The 21,217-nt window shown below is 36.1% G+C and overlaps 1 protein-coding gene across 12 annotated transcripts in view; it reads left to right on the top strand.

The window, feature by feature from the left end:
• SLC39A12 (solute carrier family 39 member 12) overlaps window positions 1-21,147 on the top strand; it is a 34,293-nt gene extending 13,146 nt beyond the window's left edge. For 4 of the 12 annotated variants that reach the window (XM_065050881.1, XM_021299982.2, XM_065050885.1 and 1 more), the window contains 8 exons: window positions 2,463-2,634; window positions 4,775-4,947; window positions 6,204-6,356; window positions 7,617-7,727; window positions 10,037-10,100; window positions 13,796-13,954; window positions 15,547-15,734; window positions 19,504-21,147. In XM_065050881.1, coding sequence (XP_064906953.1) covers window positions 2,463-2,634; window positions 4,775-4,947; window positions 6,204-6,356; window positions 7,617-7,727; window positions 10,037-10,100; window positions 13,796-13,954; window positions 15,547-15,734; window positions 19,504-19,632 — 1,149 coding nt within the window. In that variant the 3' untranslated portion in view covers window positions 19,633-21,147. Of the gene's footprint in view, window positions 1-2,462; window positions 2,635-4,774; window positions 4,948-6,201; window positions 6,357-7,616; window positions 7,728-10,036; window positions 10,101-13,795; window positions 13,955-15,546; window positions 15,735-19,503 lie in introns of those variants that run through there. The other 8 variants (XM_065050882.1, XM_021299986.2, XM_065050886.1 and 5 more) reach the window with 5 other exon arrangements.
• The last annotated feature ends 70 nt before the right edge of the window (window positions 21,148-21,217 follow it).

The raw sequence follows: 21,217 nt of genomic DNA, 5'->3' as shown, positions 1-21,217 counted from the left end.
AATAAACACATACCTGCTTTACTAATGGAGACTTACTACTCTGACTCCTTATGTTAAAAAGTTTAAAATGCTGAGACCTGCAGCTGGAAAATATGCAGGCTTTCATGCCTCAATACTTACAACATTTTACTAAAAAAACATTAAGACTTACTTTTTTATATATGTGTGAACAGTTCATTTTCCAGATGAAATCTTGGGTTTTTTTGTTTAAAATTCCTGATAATAAAATAACATTAAAATTTTGGTTTATAGTAATCCTGGATCTCATCTTTTCTATCCTACTTCTCAAAATAGGGCCATCAAAGTCAGATCAAGTGTCACAGGCCTGTGTCCAGCTGAATTCTGAATGTCTTCTAAGACAGAGATTCCACAGTCTTTCTGGGAAACCTGTACTAGTGCTTACTGCCCTCATTTTTGTGTGTTTTGTTTGTTGTCTGGTTTATTTATTTATTATTATTACTCTTTTGCTGCATACCTCTGAGAAGACTGTGGATCTGTTTTCCCTACAATCCCCATTAGATAGTTGAAGACTATCTGCTCCCAAGCCTTCTCCAAACTGAACAAACTCAGATTCCTCAGCCTCTCTCTGCTTATCATGTGCTGCAGCTCCCTGGCCATCTTGGTGGCCCTCCACTGGACTTCACCTAAGTTGCCAATATCTTTCTTCTACTGCTGGTTGTTAAACTGGACGTAGTCCAGATGTGGACTCATATGTCCCGAGTGGAGGGCAGTAGTCTTTTCCCATTACCTGTTGGCTACACTCTTGCTTGTGCAGCCCGGTATGCAATTAGCCTTCATATCCACAAGGGCCCACTGGTGACTTATGTTCAAGTTGTCTGTCAGGATCCCGAGGGCTTTTTCTGCAAAGCTACCTTCCAGTCAGTTTTTCCCAGCCTTTATTGATGCATGGGGTTATTCTGTTTGAAGCACAATAAATTTGTCTCTGCTGATCTTCACAAAGGTCCTGTTAGCCCATTTCTTTGGCTTGTCAGTATCCCTCTAAAGAGCAGCCATGCCCATCAGCATGTTGACTAGTTGTCCCAGTTGAGTTTCACATGTGAATGTGATATGATGGATGCTGTTCCATCACTCTGATCATTGGTGAAGGCATTAAATAAACCAGCCCCTGCACTGATCAGTGAGGAATACTGCACATAACCAGCCTTGAGCTAGACTTCCAACTTGATAGCTCTTTTTGGTGTTCCCTACTTCTAGAGTTAAAACCACCATCTAGAACAGGCAAACTGAAGGTCTTTTCTAATATGGTAGCTCCTGAATTGTCTTCATGCTCTCCTTCTGCTTGGAAGCAGAATAGACAGGTGGCAGGATCACCTGTTATTCTGATGACTAGAGTGTAGTATTCAGAACAAATGTATCAGTGCTCAGTTCATTCTGTTTCTCAGTGAGCCACAAGGCTTATTTTATTTTACTAATGGACAAACAAAGGCAGGAAGGTGCTAGGTTTTAACTGGGTTATAAAAAAGTAGTTATAATTACAAATATTTTTTTTAAATAGTAATTTTATTTCAAAAGAAACATAAGCTTTAGTCATTAGAAAAAGAATATTTATGAATTCCTTGATTCTCAGGTGCAGACTAATTTCAATAAAAGAAATATATTTTTTTTAATAGAATCACAACTAATCTGATGAGATTAAGAAATTTTTAAGATAGCATATTTGATCTGGACTTATCTTTAAAAGTTCTTCCAGAAATTGCAAATAAAACTGTTTTAATGTTAACTGCCTATGTTTTTAATAGAAGTTTCATTCTGGAGGTGAAAAAATAAATTCTTCATGAAAATTTTTGAAAACAAAAACGTTCCCAAGGAAAGTTCATTATTTTAACAGAGACATTTCTAACAAGAACAAAAATTATACAATTATGAAGTAATATTTAAACTCAATTTAGTCTATGTAACAGCTAGTTTGCTGACCTTAAAGTGACATGCCGTTGTTAAAAGAATCAAAAAAACGGACCAACTTAGTTCTGTATCTCACTAAAGATACAGCACAAGGACAAATTTCAGTACTGCCTTGATACAGGTGGTATCTTACAATAATACCAATATTGTTGCCATTAATGCAATCTTACATGAATAGCTAAGAATATTATTTGTGTTAGCATTAAAATATGTTTGTTAGCACATATAATAAAATATTTATAGGTATTATTATGTCAGATCCTCATGATGGTAATAGGCTTTGCTGAAAATTGTGCTACTTCATCCCAAATGTTCTGATCTTTCTGAGATAAATAGTACTTTCAAGTTTTAATTGGAAAGAATAAATGAATGGAAGTAATTGAAATAACTAAAGTAATGTAACCAGAAAAGGCTGTATGGAAAACCAGTTTTTTCTAGGTTGTATAACCCTGTGTTATTGTAAGATTACGTAGTTAACGTCATCATTAAATGCAGGTATATGCAACATATTCAGTAACTGCACATACTTTTCTACTTAGGCTTGTTTCTCTGCCAATGAACTTGTGAAGATATTTTTAAAAAATAGTTCTTCCTCCATTTCGAAGGACCACTTCAAGCAAATCAGTCCGGCTATCATTCAACAACTATTAAGTTGTTCGTGTCACCTTCCTGACTCCAAGCAGACAAAGCTGCCACCAACAACTCTTGAAAGTAAGTTATGCTGTTATCAGTAAAGGATTGTGAAAATTCAGAGAAAGGGGTGCAGGGGCTTAACTTCTGGATATATTTCATTCATTAATGAACTCCAATCAAAATATGATGACATTTATGCACTCTGTAATCAATGCACTCTATAACTTCATAACATACATGTCAGATAATAGTACTATATTGAGAAGTGAGAGGATTCAACTCTCTCAATTTTATGTTGGACAGAATTCTATTTCAATGTGTAAATTGTATATTAGACAGAATTTTATTTCAATGTGTAGGTTTTTAAGGTTTATTTTCTTCATTTCTTAGAGGTTGCTTGGTACAGGCGACAGGTGAGCCATGACAGGTCCTTATCAGTGGGTTACTGGGGAATAATGGCCAATTTAGGGAAATTTCCACCAGGTTTATACTGGAATTATTACATTGCTCTTACATATAGCCTCAAGATTAAATCAGCTGGCATTTTATACCATGATGTGACAAATGCTTGATATAGATAAGTTCTGTATGGATGTTGCTGGTTTTTCATGTTGTGATATTGTAGCAGAGAGGCTTTGGGCATACTACTGCAGGAAGAAAAACAACCAGAACACGAGTCATACAGGCAGCAGGACTTGTATGGTAGAGCTGGAACAAGACTGTTTCCAGTAGCGGTCGTAGCCCTCACATGCCACGGCTTCTAGGGATTTCTGCCCCATCTGTTCTGCTGATTCAGTTTCTCCTGTATCTAATCCCTAGTCCACCCGATAGAAAAAGATGTCTGAACCTAATCTGACCTAAGGGCTTAATGTGTTTCCTGGTTTTGTTTTTACTTTAAACCTGCAGCATCTGGGAAGTCGTGACTAAAGTAGTTGTGCTAGTGTATTATGGGGGGCATTAATTTCTGCTGTGGGATAGAGGGGGCCAGGAATGAGCAAAAAGGAATAGGCATCTAAGCATAATCACCTGTACCTAGAGCAGTACTTTTAGGCTACTTTATCGTTTCTATGCTACAATTTAACCAGGTAATATACAAGGTTGAGTGAGACACAGTTGAGTAAGATTCTCCCAAGTCTAAGGCCATCAACCCAATCAATGACATTATAGTGATTTCATAATGGTGAGAGATCTGTGTGGATGAGAAAAGATGAATTATTCAAACATGGAATGGAATTAATAAGCCCTTTCTGCATGACTTCATGTGTGACCCATGTGTGACCTAATGATGTGAGCATAGAGTCACTAATTTTATTTTCAGTTCTATTTTACTGAGACGCTGTGCTGTTTTGGCCAATCATCAAGGCCTGACCTTCCATAAGTAGTTGCTACAGTCTTGTATTTGGATGTGTTGAGCACTTGCAGTGCTATTTGAACTGTGAAACTCTAGGTGACAAATTTAATGTTTTGGTATTAGTTCCTTTATCTGTTTCTGATCAGTGTTTTACCTCCATAGTAAGACTTCATACAGATTAATCAGGATTCATGTTGTGCAAAAGTCTGGAAACGTGAGTAGCATGTAACTGAAGAATTATAAGAGTAACCTTCAAAAATCCCAGTACCTTTGGAAAAAATAGGTTGGTGGTCCTGATGTAGTAACTAAAGGAGAGTATGTCCACAGAAAATTTGTAAACATACATTGGACCAAATAGTTTATGCTTAGAACCTTAATTAGATGCCTACATTCATCTGAGGTTTTAGGCCTTGGTTTGTTTACTGAGTATGATTTGATTAATAATGTGGTGTGGACTGTAGAAACACACAGAAAGGTGTGGCATGGGATGACATAGAACAGCAAGCACAAATTTGCTAAGAGCGGAAACAAATACCAACCAGCATTCACTATACGGCTCTGAGTGCCTCTAATCTGCACAGTCACAGCCTATTTAGCTCTTTACGGTCTGACATTTAGATGCACTAGACTGTGTTACTTGTAAAGCCTGATAAAATGCATGTGTTTTAGGCTTCCAATTCTGTCATCTATGTCACAAATTACTAGAAAAATCTATGTGGCACAGTGAATCACTTCTCTGTGTGCCTCTACAGAGATGTAGCAAAACATAGCCTCAAAACCACATACAAATACAAAAACAAATACGCAAATACAAATACTGAATGATTAAAGGTGCCCTTGTTTTGTTTCCTTTGTTTTTCCCTACAGAATATGGTTACAGCACTGTTGCTGTTTTACTTATTACTATTGGATCTATGTTTGGTACAACCCTCATCTTATTTAACTCCTGTCAAGAAATCTATACACTCATTTTACAGCTATTTGTTGGTTTGGCTGTTGGTACCCTTTCTGGAGATGCATTGCTACACCTTATACCTCAGGTAGGTAATACACACTGTGTGTGTTTACGATGTTGACATATACACACACACATGCACACACATCCCACATAAAAGTTTCATTTAAATCTGGCTTACGTACATCTGTTTAAAAATAAGGCTTTCCATGAAATCTGTGGATCAGCTACCCAGCATTCCAATTTGTAGTTCAGAGAGAGATTCCAAATAGTAAGAAAGATAAGTCAATGAATTATGAATTCAGGGAAAATAAGGTTCCTATTTTCACAAAAAACTTTTCAGAAAACCAACATGTCCTGTGCAAGACAGGTTCCTTTTAAACTTTTTCAGGAGGCAGAATCTGTAATGCATTTTAGGAGAAATTGTTCAAAAGTTGTACAAGGCATCCACAGTCCCCTCCACATGTTGTTCCTGAGAACCATGGGCTACCAGCCTAATTCTGCTGCCTAGAACTGTAAGCAAGTGGGTGCTATGATTTTTAGCTAAATAATAAAATAAATTTTAAGGATAGGATAGTGTGGAAAGCAGAACCAAGTTTTCTGTTGTGAATTCATCTATTTTTGACTGAGTCTCCTCTGATATGACACAATTGTTATGAGTAGACTTCAACTGGTCATTGAAACAGAGCTTCACACCTTCCCTTGAGATTTTCGTCAAAATATTCTTCATACTCAATACATCATCTCTGGAAGCAGAACTGGGGGACAGTGGCCTAAGGAAGGTAATTCTCACTGTATATCAGTCAAATGAATTTCTTTAAGAAACACCTTTTGAATGTGAAAGTATTCTCCTTCAACAGTTTAAAGTGACATATCCAGTAGCCTTTAAAGAGCCCACTTTCAGAGCAAAGGAGGGCTGCCGTGCTGTACCTTGGGGGAAAAATGGAAGCACACACACTAGCAGAAAGATTTATGGATTATTTTCAACATGAAGCTTACACCTGAAGATGAAGCAATTGACTTTTTAGACATTAAAAATCAATATACTCAAGCCAAAATATAATAAATGTACAGATATATAAAGGGCAATTTCATAAAACTGTCTCTAAATATAATATTACTTTCAACATTGAGAGATCAAGTGTAGCACAGACTCCTAACAATTAATTTCATCCACATACTCTTCAGCTGATTAGCTTGAAACAAAATTTACATGTAAAAGAGATAGCAAAAGAAAATTTTCAGACTAAATTGAATGCACATATTATGGATTACTGTAGCAAAAATTAAAACTTTGCCTTTTTTTAAACATTTTTCTTTTTTTTTAACTTCTTTTTTTAGACTCTTGGTTTACATAAACATGAAGCACAAGAGGTAGAACATTTCTATGAAGGGAAAGAATATATCTGGAAACTTCTGGGAATAATTGGAGGAATTCATGGGTTTTTTCTGATAGAAAAGTGCTTCTTTCTTTTGGTAACACCACGTGAACAGGTAAAGCTTCGTATAATTCATCCTTTCAAAAATCTCATTTATTTTGAGATTTTACAGTACATAAAATGTTAAAATGATTGTGGAAAATAATTACAATTTATATGAGCTAAATGAAGCATTAAAATTGCTTTCCAAAGTGCTCCTACAAGATTGACCTTCAGCTTCTGATTTGCTTTGCTCTATGGATGTTGCATGCTTTATGAACATGTCCCATATATTTATAACTCAGAAAGGAAACAGTTAATTAAATGTGTTCTATGAGGATACTTTGACTAGCACTGGCGCAGGTGAAGAGTATGTATCCATAAGGATTAGCAATGACAGTTGTTTACTCTAGGTTCTGTTTGAGGAGGAGGAAGACACAGATGTAAGCACACAATATTTTACAGAATTCTATCTTGAAATTTCCAAATTGTTTTTTACCCCTTTCTTATGGATCTGAAAATTGAATACGTATGTTGTGGTCAGTAGAACCCCATCTTATATTAATAATATCTGCTTGTTCATGGCCATGGTTATAGTAATTCTATCACTCTATTTCAGTGTGGCTGGCACCTGAAAATATGATTATGCACAAGGAGATAATGTAACACAAAGTGTGATGGCTCGTTAAGCTTCTCAGCTTGGAAGGCTATCTTAAAGTCACTTAAATAGGCTGAGCCTTTGCTTTTTCTGTTTTATAGACTGTTTAATGACTGGCCCAATTTAGATATGTAGCAATGAGTCCCTATTCCCACTATCTTTGTGTCAGTTGTAAGAATATTATGTGAGGTTAGTAGAAAGAGAATATTTTAATTATGGTGATTCTTTATTGTTCAGTAAAAAGCATTCCTTTTTGTTACTTATTTGGAGAGAAGGGCTTTATGATGATCCCATAAATTTTTAAACTTGTTCTACTGAGAGCTAGATGAATTCTAAAATTTAGGATTTACATCCATCTCAGCTTCAATTTTAATCTTTCATGTTAAAACAAAAGAAGTTTTGTCACTGATTTATCTGACTCACTTTTCACATGTGTGTGTTTTTTGGTGGTTTGTTTTTTTGGCTTTTGTTTGTTTGTTTGTTTGTTTGTTTGTTTGTTTGTTTGTTTTTTAATGAAAGAAGCATTGGGAAATGTTTGTACCAACCAAAAATCTTTTTCAATAGGTTTTGTTTTGGACAAAGTAATTCTTATAAATGCTACATTTTCACATAAGGATGAGAAAGACTGCACCTGTGTTCATTTGGTTTCAGAACTAATTGCAAAGCATCTTCATTCAGCAGGGCCTTTCTTTAGTTAATGGGCACTGGGGACCTTCCCATGATCTTTCAGTGGAATCTGAATTAAATGAACATTCAGGCAGAGGCAAGTCTACTTCAACCATACAGTTGGTAGGTTACCAGTATGACATACTTCCCTAATTTTATATTCCTCTTCCTCTGTACCACAAAAAATGAACCAAATTAATGTAATAAATCAGTATTATTTTTCAGCCTTCATTGATTCATCCTTTATTACATGATATGATTATCAGGAATCTCTAGATTTAGAAGTTTCTAATGAGCTTTTACAGAGATTTTGAACATAGATTTTTACAATAACTTTTCTGTTTATATCAGATTGAGATAACAATACACTTCCTGTACTACTTTTGTTGACAAAATTCTTGAAGATTTTCCTCCTCCCTTCTTTTTAAAAACATATCATGTGTAAGGGCAGACTCTCCCATGGGAAAAACTTCAGGATTTTCTACAGTGAGAGTTAAGTGCATAATTAGTGAACAGATGAAATCCTGGACTGTTCTTGGACATCTTCCACAGATTTGAACAGTAACATAAACAAGCTGGATATCTGGAAATAGTACTTACCTATAAGAATTTACATAAATTTCTGTTGGTCTGTGGAGAGTATCCAGTCAGATATATCTTTGCAAACTAAATTCTCTCATGCCTTTTAACCTGTTTTCTCTTTTTCCAATGAATCTCTTTAGCTTGTATGTAGTACCTAGATACGTAGGTTCCTGGTTATTTACATCAGGATCTCCAGAGGTCTTCTATAATGTGAACTCCATTTTGCTAAAGCAGTTGTGATGGGTAAGAGCCTCATGAGCCGCTGTTAATCTCTTAAACACAGTTGGGCAACTCTCAAGTGAAGGCAGAGCAAACAGATGAGTGAAGAATGTTTACCAATTTATGAAGCACGTCATAGCTTCCTGTTCATGATAATGAATGACCTCGTCATTCCTCTCAGATGCAAGATCCCCCTGAAGTTATGTATAGTTCACATGAACTAGCCTGGCTTAGCTAGTTTGTACAAGAGCAGCCAATTTTTCAGAATCATGTGAGTAATAGTAAGACAAACACTGGTCGACTAAGAAAAGCTTATAAATCCTTCAGGTCAGTGATTAGTCTTGCAGTTTTGACTCAGAGTTCAAAGAAGTGGCATGTGAATAAATATATAACAGAAGTGGAACAATTACTGGAATTCATATGACTGGCTGTAATCATGGAAATTAAGGACTTTCATTTTCCATTTAAAATGCAGAATTTAAAAACCAAATCCTCTCCCTTTCTTCCCCATGTCTCTACAGCAACATATCTCACATCACAACCAAGGTAATACCAGCCAAGGAATATATCTTGTTTTGCAGCCAGAAGACATCTCTGCTATAATTTTTGGAGTGATGGCTGCAATCCCTGACAATGAACTCTTTCGTGCTGCTGTTGACTCTTCACTGGTTGCCATAATAGCTTTAATATGATTTTTTGAAAAAAAAAAAAAAAAAAAAGAAAATATAATGATTATGAATCCAGTTTTTCTAGTTTCAAACAGACAAGTTTTTTGGCTTATCTCACCCTCGCACAAATTCCTAGTAATTTCTCTATTCAGAAAACAAAGCCCCAGGGAAGTAGGAGGGAGAGATGCCTCATGTTCTCCATTCTCCTCCCACAGTTGCAGTTTCTGTTAATTAAACATTAGGACTGATGCATCAAATTCACTCTCTAGGATAAGGACAAAGATACTCCTCCTTTCTTCACTTGAAATAAGGGTAAATTTCACTCATCACAGCAGAATGTACTCAGGTGCTGCTGTGGCCAGTCAGTGTTTTCTGATGTCAGGACAAAGCCCTAACTAAAGGCCAAGAGGCAAGGCCCTGAAGAAAGAAGCCCTATATTTTGAAAAGGTGTGAAACCTACCTATGATCATCTTTTTTAGTCTTGTGCTTTCACAGAGTAACTGTGAAGAATATGAACTCCAAAGAGATGCTGGTGCCTACATATTTTTTCTTGGAAATTCTATAGGTACCCAATCCAGCAGAAAGCCACAATCATCCAGTCATGACAAGATCAAAAGATAGAATTTGAATTATAATTACCTTTTTAGTCCTGCATTTGGCTCAGATTTTTGTGTATTCTAGCAGAAACATGATTTTGTTGGGTTAGAACAATAGTTTGAATGTCTTTCGTCCTACCTGAATTAGACTGTAACCTTTTCTGGGCAAGGAAGATTTCTTTTTTACATGTTTCTGCACTACCAATCACACTGCCAGTGTTTAATAAACTATTCGAACGATATCTGTGCAAATAACAGCATCTATTTTTAATACAAAAAGCTTGAACTTATTTGAAATTTTCCTGTATTTATAGCAGCAGTTGGAAGAGCCCCTTAACACTGATCCATTATCTTTGCTTTTAACTAGAGAAGCCCAGAAGATTGTGAGTCTGCTGAAGTTCCTCCAGAGAGTAAGGCGATCAGCAAAAAAAGTTAGTATCAATAAAAAGACTAGACAAGCAACAGTAAAAGCCTTCAGACCTAAGATGGAATTGAAAGTGTGAAGCTGGTTTAGCACTGTGATTGTTGTGTGCTACATCACCACATCTGATGGTGCTTGGCTACATAACATAGTCACTGCTTGAAGACCTTTTCAGCTGCCAAGCCAGTAATTGTGAAGTTCATTAATCTAAAACTGTCCATGCTTTACTGTTTGTTTACTCACTATTGCAAACCATATTTTAAAGCCTTTGCTTAAAGGGAAATACTCAAAATTTCATACAAACCAGATTTTTATAATTGTAAACATTGCTTCAGCTTTTATTTCTGAAGACAGTGAAACAATTGTTTTGTTGGCTTACTACACTGGTATAATTCTGCTTCCTTCTTCTCTTATATGGTAAAGCAATAGCCTCTTTAAATCAGTAATAATTTATTACATGTATGGAATTATGGGCTCATGATGGCTTTCAGTTTTATGATAATCTCTTTTCTCCAGAGTGCTTCAAAGTTATCTTATCTTCTCTGTTTTGTTGCTGCTTAGTCCAAAAAATGGGAAAATAGAGCACAAACCAAGCTCTGCCTTTGATTGTACTTGTGTGACCTCAGTGAATTTAGTAGAGTTGCAATCATTCAATTAAGGGAATAACATTTTAATTGAAATCAGTTTATTTACTATAATTGACTCCCCTTAGTTTTGTGATCTCAGATCTCAGGTCATCAGTTTGTTTTATTTAACAATGTCATTATCTTATTTTATTTTCTCAAATATTGTTCTTTGTTGTTGTGGACTTCATTTCTGAGGCATTCGAAATCTGGATATCCATGTCTTCAGTTTCACCTATCCAGCAGTACACCATCTGCTGCCAGTTTCAGTGTGACTATCTAGTCCATTTCTAGATGTTTCCATTCTGTTCAATCATCACTACCCACGAACAAATGAAGTTCTAGGGATCTCGATGTTATTTGTTCCAAAGAACTAAGTTGGGTGTATAACTAAATTTCGGATAGTTTCTCAGTAACATTCTTTTTTTGGTTCAATTTTTTCCTCATAGATCAGTTTTACCTCTACATTAGAAATCAGTAAGTGAAACCATAGTAGTGAAATGTTTTGTTTCAGAGTTTTTTGTTTGGGTTTTTTAGAGAATGCATACTTTTAAAAGTTTGTATTGTTGCAGTTCATATGAATAGCTAAATGCATAAACACACCTGGGTACCTTAGTACTGAGCTAAACTTTAAGGTGTTATTTTTTGTTTGTTGCTTTTTTTTTCCCCAAATGAAATGGAATCTGCCTCTCTAAGACAGAAGCCTGACATTTCCAGAAATGCCAAACTTCACTGTAAATGCATGTCAAGGAGGACAACGAGAGAAGTCAGTCACCTCACATAGCCAGTGAATAACTCAGAAAGCAAGAAGCTGAGGGAAGAAAAAGATGTCTCACTGGCCCTCTCCTCATTTGTCCACAGTTGTTCTATCAATATCTGAAAAGATCAAACAGTAGCATTTTATATTTGGTATACTCAGTGAGACTTTATATTAACTAGAAATATTTTTGCTGTATGAGTAATGGAAACATTGGAAAAAAGATCTATTTATGGATAAATGTTTGCTTTAAACTCTTATTCAAAGATTAAGAAGCATAATCTATGGTGGGAGTCCTGCACCCAACAGCTTCATGAAAATTAGATAAGAGAATTTGCCATGAGTTCCGATCCCCTATTTAAGCACGGAAAATTATGAAAAATAAATGTAGGATTGTTTAAGAAGAAGAGGCTTTGTGGAAATAAGGTAATAAGTTAATAGCTAGTAGTTCCTATTGCAGCGATATAATGAAGTGAGATAATTGCTAGTAACGAAGTTGCTTTAAAATAGGCTAAAGGTAAATTGAAATAAATATTCAGATTTGTTTATCTTAACTTTATGTTCTTAACTTTCAGTCAAGTAAATTCACAGAACTTACATTTGCAATTGCTCCATAATGTTAACCTGATTCCCATGTTATATTACAGCCAATACACTGGAGTGAGCTCTAGTAACCATGGTACATCTTCTGTAACAATCAGATACTTGAATAAGCCAGTGCTCATTAAAAATCATGATCCTAATGTAATGCAGCAATTTATTATTTCTACATAACTCAAGCTCTGCACTATTGATCATAAAATGCCCATAATGTTTAGAAAGAACTGTACAAACTGGGGACATCCATGTCTGGCTCTGTAAACTGGCAGGAAAATTTAACAAGCCTGCCAATTTCTGAACCCGCAGAGCTCCCAGGCAACTAGGGAGGATTTTCTGAATACAGCTGTTAGGCTTTTATGTGCTGTGTGTTTTTTTATAACAGTCTGAAGACTTCAGTTCTAGCCAGTTTCTGTAAGAAAAACATCTCCCCCATCTCTATAAAATGGTCAGATCTCGAAAAACATTACTGAAGTCAAACCTTGTAATAACTGTATTCAGACAGTTTTGTGCAGCTCCACATTAGCTCCTTAGACTGTTATATTATGTTTCTGTGGGGCCATCAAAAGTCAGGAAAATACATTATGTTTAAAGTCCAAATCATGACCCTGATTCTTCAGGCATAAAAGCAACCCTTTGCAAAGTGTTCTGTCTGTGCTGTGTAGAGGGAAGCTGGATGAGTTTCCTGAAAGGCATTGTGAGGTCCTGCTTAGAAGACTGTGGATAAAATGGGTGGAACAAAGTATAGGATAGGGGAGCCAATTTTATATTGTTAAGCCTATACGTTGAGCCCAAATATGGAGTCTCACTGCTACTTGTAGTGAGAGATAAAATACTTCCCTATGAATCCATTCGGCACCCTACATGGCTGTCTGAGTTACGAGTTGGGGGGAGAGACAGTTCCTAATTTTCCAGCTTGATTTCAGTACTTGTCTTGCTAGTAGCACCTTTCCACTCATGTCGGATGCCTGATCATGAACATCCGATATACTGTTCCACACTAAAGCAAGGTCACAGAACAGCGTGGGAAAGAAAAGCAGCCCTCTGCATCCATGAGTGATGCTGCAGACAGGAGTACAATGAGCATAATGGGCATTAATTGATTGGAACAGAAGTTGGAAATGAGCATGCTGTGATGCTGGACTAATAGTGATACTTGGAGGCCTGTTGCCTTTCATCTCTGTTTTTCACTGTAATACAGTCTCATAAAAAACAGACCCTGAAAATATTACCTAGTAGCAGCATGCTTTACATTGTTAAAATGATCAGCTCATGAGACCAAAAATCCATCTTCACTATAGCTGTGCAATTCTGTGAGCAGCAGTAGAAAAACTCCCATCTTTAAAGGAAGAAAATAACATCTAGGAAAATGTGTGTGAATTTCAACAATTAAAGAAACACTTAGGATACATGACTGGACTCAAACCTAATTCTAATTTTTTGTCTAATTTAATTTTACCTAGTAAAAATAAGGAAGACACTTCCTGGTATTTCTGTCTCTGACTTCTACAACCTACTTTTTTGTTTCAAATGTATTGAAGGAAGTGTAATAAAAGGACATAATAGATAAACACTCTTGTCCTCTGATTATTATGACTTTCAACAATGTTACATGTGAAGTCATGGAAAAAGCAAACCATCTGTACCATAGGAAAAGTTACAAGATCTCTTTGTGTTAAAATTTCGGGGCTTTTTTTGTTGTTGGTTTGTGTGTTTGTTTTTCCCTAGGTAAGAAAATTAGCTTGTTAGCAATAATGGTCCTGGTGGGTGACAGTCTTCACAATTTTGCTGATGGCTTAGTAATAGGAGCAGCATTCTCATCCTCCACAGAAACAGGTGTGACAACGACTATTGCTATTTTATGCCATGAAATTCCTCATGAAATGGGTAAGAAATATGTATGTGTATTTCTCCTTATTTCCCTTGTATTTCCAGCTTTTTTGAATAATTCTTTCCTGTATGATGTTAGTGGGAAATCTCGCTTATAGCATTATGAAATATAACATCAATGCATGAGATGGATATGTAAAGATGTTATGTTCTCTTTCTTTTCACAAAAAGGAGAGGAAGCTTCTGTCTTCATTATTGGATACCATCCCATCTCACCTTCTCCAAATGTAAATGTCATCAGGATAGAGTGGCCCTTTATTCTCATGTGTACAGAAACAAAAAGTAGTAAGCTTTGAGCAAGAGCCACCTATGCCTGACACAATGAGCTATCCAAAAGTTTTAATATGCAGCAGAGCCATTTAACAATGTATTCCTTGTGCTACCCTCATTCCTGCTGCTAATCAACAATAACAAGATAATAAAAGGAGATATATGACTCATTTTACCAGCAGACAGGACAGGAAGACAGTTCTATTGAACATAGTCCTCAATTATCTCCTTGTAGTAAATCTTTCAGTGTGGAAGAAGTTGCTCTACACATTGTGTTGATGAACATATATAGGCTGACAAATCTGAGATGAGAACTGCGAATTCTCATTTTTGTTCTTAAATGACTGGAGATTTCATGTATTGTCTATGTAGTAAACTTCCCCAAACAAAAAGGCAGGATGGAGAATTGCTGTAAAACTGGTAACTCTTGTTTGCATAGAAAAGAGATTACCAAAGTACTGAACAGCTAATTCCAAAGACAGACCTTCTTAATTCTGGGGCAGCAGCATCTCAGTGTCAAAGTGGCATTTCTACACTCACGGAGAAGAATTTTCAAAGTCTTTAAGTGTGGACATGTTATGACATTGTTTATTTTAGAAGAAAAATCTGTCATGGGATTCTGATGTGCAATTTACCAAAGTTAATTAGGTCTAAAATCAGTGGGATTAAACTCAAACTGGAATCAGACTGGCATAGGTTTTTCTGACTTGCAGCACCTGTGAAACAGTCAAAGACCGTGTTGCAAATATACTCACATGATTTGAATTGGCAAGTTCCCAACCAAGAAAGATTTAGAAACTCTGGGAAAGCATGTGAATTCACTTTTGTGTGTATCCAAGTTGGAAATGTCACAGAACATCAAGAACTAACAAAAAGCCACTCCTGTATACTGTATGCTATCTTTAGGAACAGCTAAACAAATACAAGTCAGTATGGTTGGTTTTATGTTTTGGGTTTTTTTTTGTTGGTTTGGTTTTGGTTTCATTTTTTGGGGGGTTGTTTTGATTTTGGTTGTTTGGTTGGTTTTTGGTGGGTTTTGTGGTTTGTTTTTTTTTGGTTTTTGGTTTGGTTTTTTTTTTTTTTTTGGTCTTGTTTTGGTTTTTGGTTAGTTGGTTGGTTGGTTTTGGTTTGCTTGTTTAGGTTTTTTTCCCCACACAGGATGAGTTTATAACTAATTCTACAGAAATCTAAGGGTGGTCCTCCATCATTCACTATCTTTGTGCATATCTTAATTATTTTCCTTCATGTTTTATTACCCACAGTCTTACAAATACATTTATCAGCTAAATAATACATTTTCTGTCTTTTTCTCTACGCAGGGGATTTTGCTGTGCTGCTAAGTACGGGCCTCCCCACAAAGATTGCAATTTTGATGAATTTTATAAGTGCACTAACAGCCTTCTTAGGACTTTATATTGGCCTTTCTGTATCAACTGACCTGTGCATTCAAAACTGGATTTTTACTGTTACAGCTGGGATGTTCCTCTATTTATCTTTAGCGGAAATGGTGAGCGCTTCAGTTGATTTTTATATTTTCCTTTTAACATAGCCATATCACAGATGAGTGTCAGGCAAAAGTACATAGATGAACTTGGAAAGAAAAGGAATTCATAGCCTTCTTGGGAAGAGCATGTTGTCTGCCCTGTGTGGGTACAGTGCTTAGAACAATAGTCTGTTTTTGTTTTGTGCCACTGCCATACTAGGTGTGTTAAGTAGTAAAAAGATGAAATAAAGAGGTTAATACATGAGAAAGGCATAAAGAACTTTTAAAGGGGGAAAGGTAAACAATATATATTGTTAGGTCAGATAGGGTTACTTAACAGAACATAAAGAAACATTTGAATCTGTGGAGTTTACAAAATTTTGAAGAAGTTGGTTACTTCTTTCTTTTTATTGCCCTTTTCTTTATATATTTTTCATCCATTGTTTCAACATGAATTTGCATTTCTGAACTAAAATGCAAGATACTTAACTGGTGCTCTTCCTGGCCAGCCTTTCTATCTCAGAGAGGTTTGGATGAGCTCTTAGGCAGTTCAAAACCCATCATATTGCCTCAAGCTTTTTCATATTTGCCCTATGTGTTTCATACTCCCAGTTCAATTGCAATGATCTGACTATAGAAAAATAAAGTGTGAAGACATACATTAGGAGGAAGGTCTAAGGACTGTGGAAGAATGTGGTGGAATCATAACTCATGTGGATGCCTCAGGCCACATTATTTATTGAAGACATGGCTAACTTCCACACTTGTAAGAACACAAAACTATATTACCTTGCCAGCTTTGCCACATGGCTCTTTAACCAACATGTGTCAATGTAAACTTGCTTTCAAGCTTCTGAATAAAGATGGAATATTGTGAGTAATTAGATCAAGAGGGGTCAGGGGAAAAGGAGTTCTAGCTCTTCATAAATTACTACTGTGGTTTTCCCAAGCCTGGCTATCTCTCTGTTGTGTTCACTGCCAACCTCTACCTCATGCCTGGGATATCATTTAACAGGTTCAAGCATAATACTTGAAACCTGGCATGTATTATAACTTATTTAATAATCTAGTTACAATAATTGACCTTGGACTGTGAGTATATTTTAGTCTATCTTTGCTATTTTAACAAAAGTAAAGTGAACATAAAGTGGTCCTAAGAGCTTATGAAGAAACTGCCTAAGGATTGTGGATATGTCCTGACCGATGTGGTAAATGAGATACAAGAACACTGTGTACCAAGTTGCATCCTGTTCTGACACAGAGAAATCTGGAAGTGAAGCTGCCTATCTCCTCAATAGGAATGCTTTTGTTATGGGACTAAGAATGGTTTAGGCATATATCTCCTTCAGTGTAGGATCAATATCCATCAGGGTCCCAGGGTTCATCCACAAGATCCCAGAACAACATGATGTTTTTCCCTGAGTCTTTAAAGCAATGCGTCAGCTGTAAATCCCAAGAGATGACACAGTTTCAGGCAGAGACAGGAACATGTTTTCCCTTGTTCTCAGCTTGTCACCACGATCTTGTTCTTGATGTGAAGAGGAGAAAGATAGGAGAGATAGGAGAGGATCTTATTTCTCTCACCTCCCTTTTATTAATAGAGATTCCGATCAGCCTTTCTCTGCACTTTGCCAAAAGAGTTGGCGTTGGGTTGCTCACCTATGTTTGTCAGAAGTGCAAGTGTTGAATATCACAGGGGTTATTTTATTTTAAAAATATTTCTGTAGCACTACAGGATCTATAGATATGAAGTTTTGTATGTTTGTGTAGTACCTCTCAAAAGAAAATCAGCCATGCTTTATTTATTTTTCAACTTTCTGCACAGAAATAACATATTGTCTGCTGCATTCTCAACTACAAACAGTAATCACCAGTGTTCCTGGCAATGGTGTACACATATTTAATGGTGTACAAAGCTTAGCTATAATTTTCAGTATTTGTTTTATGGGCTTTCACATATTCATGGCCTTGTCAGAGCAGCAGTTAAATAATAGAGCAGCAGTTAAATAAAACTGAACAGCCTCACTGGTTTCTGCATTAATATTCAAATGGATAATCAGAGATGTCATAATAGGCAAAGCTATAAAAATGGTCTGTGCACTTGATATCCTGCACATAGGTTAGGTGGAGGGAGCAGAGATCTTCATTGGACATAGGCAGGGTACTACCTGCTGAGAATTCCTTTTTAAAACTTTCTTAGCAACCAACTGTGCATGTAACACATAAATTGGCACTGGCACCAGTAAGAGAAAATACCAGCTTTTGCAGTGGAAGGGGAAAACATTTCCTACTGTGCGTCTTTAGAGAACTTGTTTACTCATGTGTGGGGGAAGAGGACAAAAGAGACTCATCATATGGATAAATTAGAAAGAACTAAGGTCTCACCTGGAAACCTGAATTCAGACCTAGGTCTTACACAGCATGTTTTACTTATATACAAAATGAAACCCACATCCTCTGAACTCTTACCAGCCGTCAATTCAGATTTTGGTTTACATCAGAACTTTGAGATGTTTACACTGGCTTTAGATTAAAAGTTTCTGATGATCCATAAATACAAATTAAATATAACTCCATGAGTTTCTAAGATATGAATTTGTACCGTAATTTAAACCTCTCCCTAGTTGTTATGAAGATCCAGGATGTTTGGGTTTGCCTGTCATTTTTATGCAAAACTTTACCATGGAGGCAGGTTTTTCTCTATAGTTTTTTTTGGACCCATACCAGCCTCCAGAAAAAGAGGAGTGCAGAAGCAGCGGATCCCCTCTGACAGAGGGCAGGACAAGGCACACCAAAATCACTGTGAGCATCCCCAGCTCACCACCTCGCTCAACACCATTCCACCGACTCCTAGTGGTTGAGGCTCTGGGAGCAGAGGGAATATAATTAAGTAGCTTCATTCAAGTGTGGGATGTGAGTGGGGCAGGAGGGGACTATGGGGAAGTACCAGGAGCACTCGCTCTCATTTTGAAGTTCACAACAAAGAGACAAAAAAAGCCCAAGCAAAACCAACAGTCAGCACCAGGCCACTGCTCTATATTTATTTCTGAAGTTGATATGAAAGTATCAGCAGTCATTAGTGTCTCCCCTGGTTTTTATAATACATAAAGCATAAGCACTAAGAGAGTCTGAGCCTGAGGCATTTTTCACAGGTTTTATTGCAACATACGTTTTGTTTAAACCTTTGATATAAGAGAACCATGTACAGCAGAAGATCAATGTAGAGAGCTTTTAATATTATAAACAGCTGCTGCTCCTTTACTTGATTTAAAACTCACAGAAAAAAATATTAAAGGTCATTTTTCAAGCATATTTAAAAAATCATGTTTTCTACTTGTATGCTTACTAAAGCCCAAGTAAATAGGAGTGTTGCCAGTTATTTCAGCAAGAGCAGGATTGACCCTATATATAGTACTGAAACAAAAAATTCAAACTAGTTTATTCCCACAAAAGGGAATCACTAATTTTACTAAATAAGCATTTCCTTACAGACAACTGTATAAAATTACTAAAAACTATTGAGAAGTTAACAAATTTTGGAATCTAATTTATAATTCTTGTCGATGCTAGCAAAAGAATGAAAATGGGTAGAATTTAATTCATTTAAATATTTCACTGTCAAGATCTGTGTTGTTACAATGTACAAAACATGCTACAGATTAATAGCTGTATTCAGAAACCCAGCATTTTGAAAGTCTTTTTTTAATGAAGTTTGTCTTGTTTTCCCATAAGACTTTTTTTCCCAGAGATGAATATATCTGGCTCTCATTCTGGTGTCTTATTCTTTTTTTAGCTTCCTGAAATGACTCATATTCAGACACAGCGACCCTGGTTGATGTTTCTCCTACAGAACCTTGGATTACTATTAGGCTGGCTTTGCCTCTTACTTTTGGCTATATACGAACAGAAAATTAAAATATAAGCTTTCTGTTGGAAATCTCGAAGTACCACTTATGACAGTGGACAGGATTATTCACAATTTTGTCATGTCTGCTATAGTGATATATAAATTAAGTTGCTGCAATTTTTGTATCTGAATAGTAGATAGCTATTTCACTTTATTAACTTATTCTTCAGATTTTATAATTATTTTTTTTTTGTAAACATGAATGTTTAGAATGATGTTTTATTTGTTACTGAGTTTACCAGATCCCATGCTCAAACTCACAGGAGCTTTAGATTAGTTTTTATTGAGACTGTTCTAGTTGAATGCTCTAAGTCAGGGGTGTCAAGCTCATTTATACAGTCCTAAAATTACATTTGTCCCTTTGAAGGCAACTGTGAAGCTGATGTAGCCCCCAGTGAAAATGAGTTTGACACCCCTGCTATAAGTGATCTCTGCCAGTGTGATTGAAGAAAAGAATAAAACACTTTAATATGCAATAATTAAAGTGGACTAACTGTAGTTGAATAATTTGAAGCAGAAGTGTTTGCTGCCTCTTAGTACAAAGAATAAATGTATTTTTATAACTAAAAAATATAGTAAAACTGAACTGCTAAATTACATACAACAATCTCATTTTAATATCTGCATAATCTATTTTGTCAACATAAAGATCCTAAATAGACATATCTCACTGGTCCTCTGTGGTAGGTCAAAATGACGAGTGTAAATGTTGAAGTTTATGATCTAGAAATCTGAGAATGCACTTTTCTGGCTGTAATATCATTTCTCAAATGTGTGATGGAATCTGTGACAGTCAAACATTGGACTATAGTAACTGTCAGAGTAAGCCACTTCTGCTTTATCCCACTTCTGATGGTTGCTCATAGCAAATGCTTAAGAATGATTATAAAAAATATGTTTAAATATATTTCCCTGACATCCCTTCCAGGCTCCTCAAATCAAGGGATTCCTTGAGCCAGATGTTGCTTCTGAGCCATCATGTTTAATGAACAGCAATAGTGCCTTCCTGTCAGCAATTAGCTTATTCATACAAATGTGATGTGCATTGTGGAAAGAGCTTTTTCAATTGTCTAAAGTGCATGAAATTGTGCTTTCCTAGGGCCTCACTCCTATCTTGAGTGATATTTGTGTAATTAGTCCTCTTGATTTCAAGGGAATTCTGCATAAGTTAAAAGATGACTCATTTAATTTAGTATTGTTGAATCAAGCCTGAAACAAATATACATATTCTGCCCCGATTCTGAGATGCTGAGCAACATGCAGGAGGTACTGAGCAACACTCAGCTGTGTGATTTCTATTACTTACATGCTATCAATTTTTGGTGTAAAGACTTCCCCCCAACCTAATTGATATTTTTATATGAGAATTGAGATGGATTCTTTCTCCTTCCTCTGATGAACTGTAGAAACAGAGAAAGTTACAGAACAAACAAATATTCTTTATGCAGCAAGCAGATATTTTCTTTTCCTTGTCTTAACTCAAGCGTGAAATATGGAAACATTATGACACAATATGACTGTCTCACAATGTGTCCTGTGTTTATTTGACAGCTCCTAGTGAAGGTACAATTATTTTCATATTACAGAGGGGAATAGAGTC

This window comes from Columba livia, chromosome 2, assembly GCF_036013475.1.
Source record: "Columba livia isolate bColLiv1 breed racing homer chromosome 2, bColLiv1.pat.W.v2, whole genome shotgun sequence".
In the NCBI taxonomy this organism is placed as follows: domain Eukaryota; kingdom Metazoa; phylum Chordata; class Aves; order Columbiformes; family Columbidae; genus Columba; species Columba livia.
This window is presented reverse-complemented; position numbering and strand designations above follow the sequence as displayed.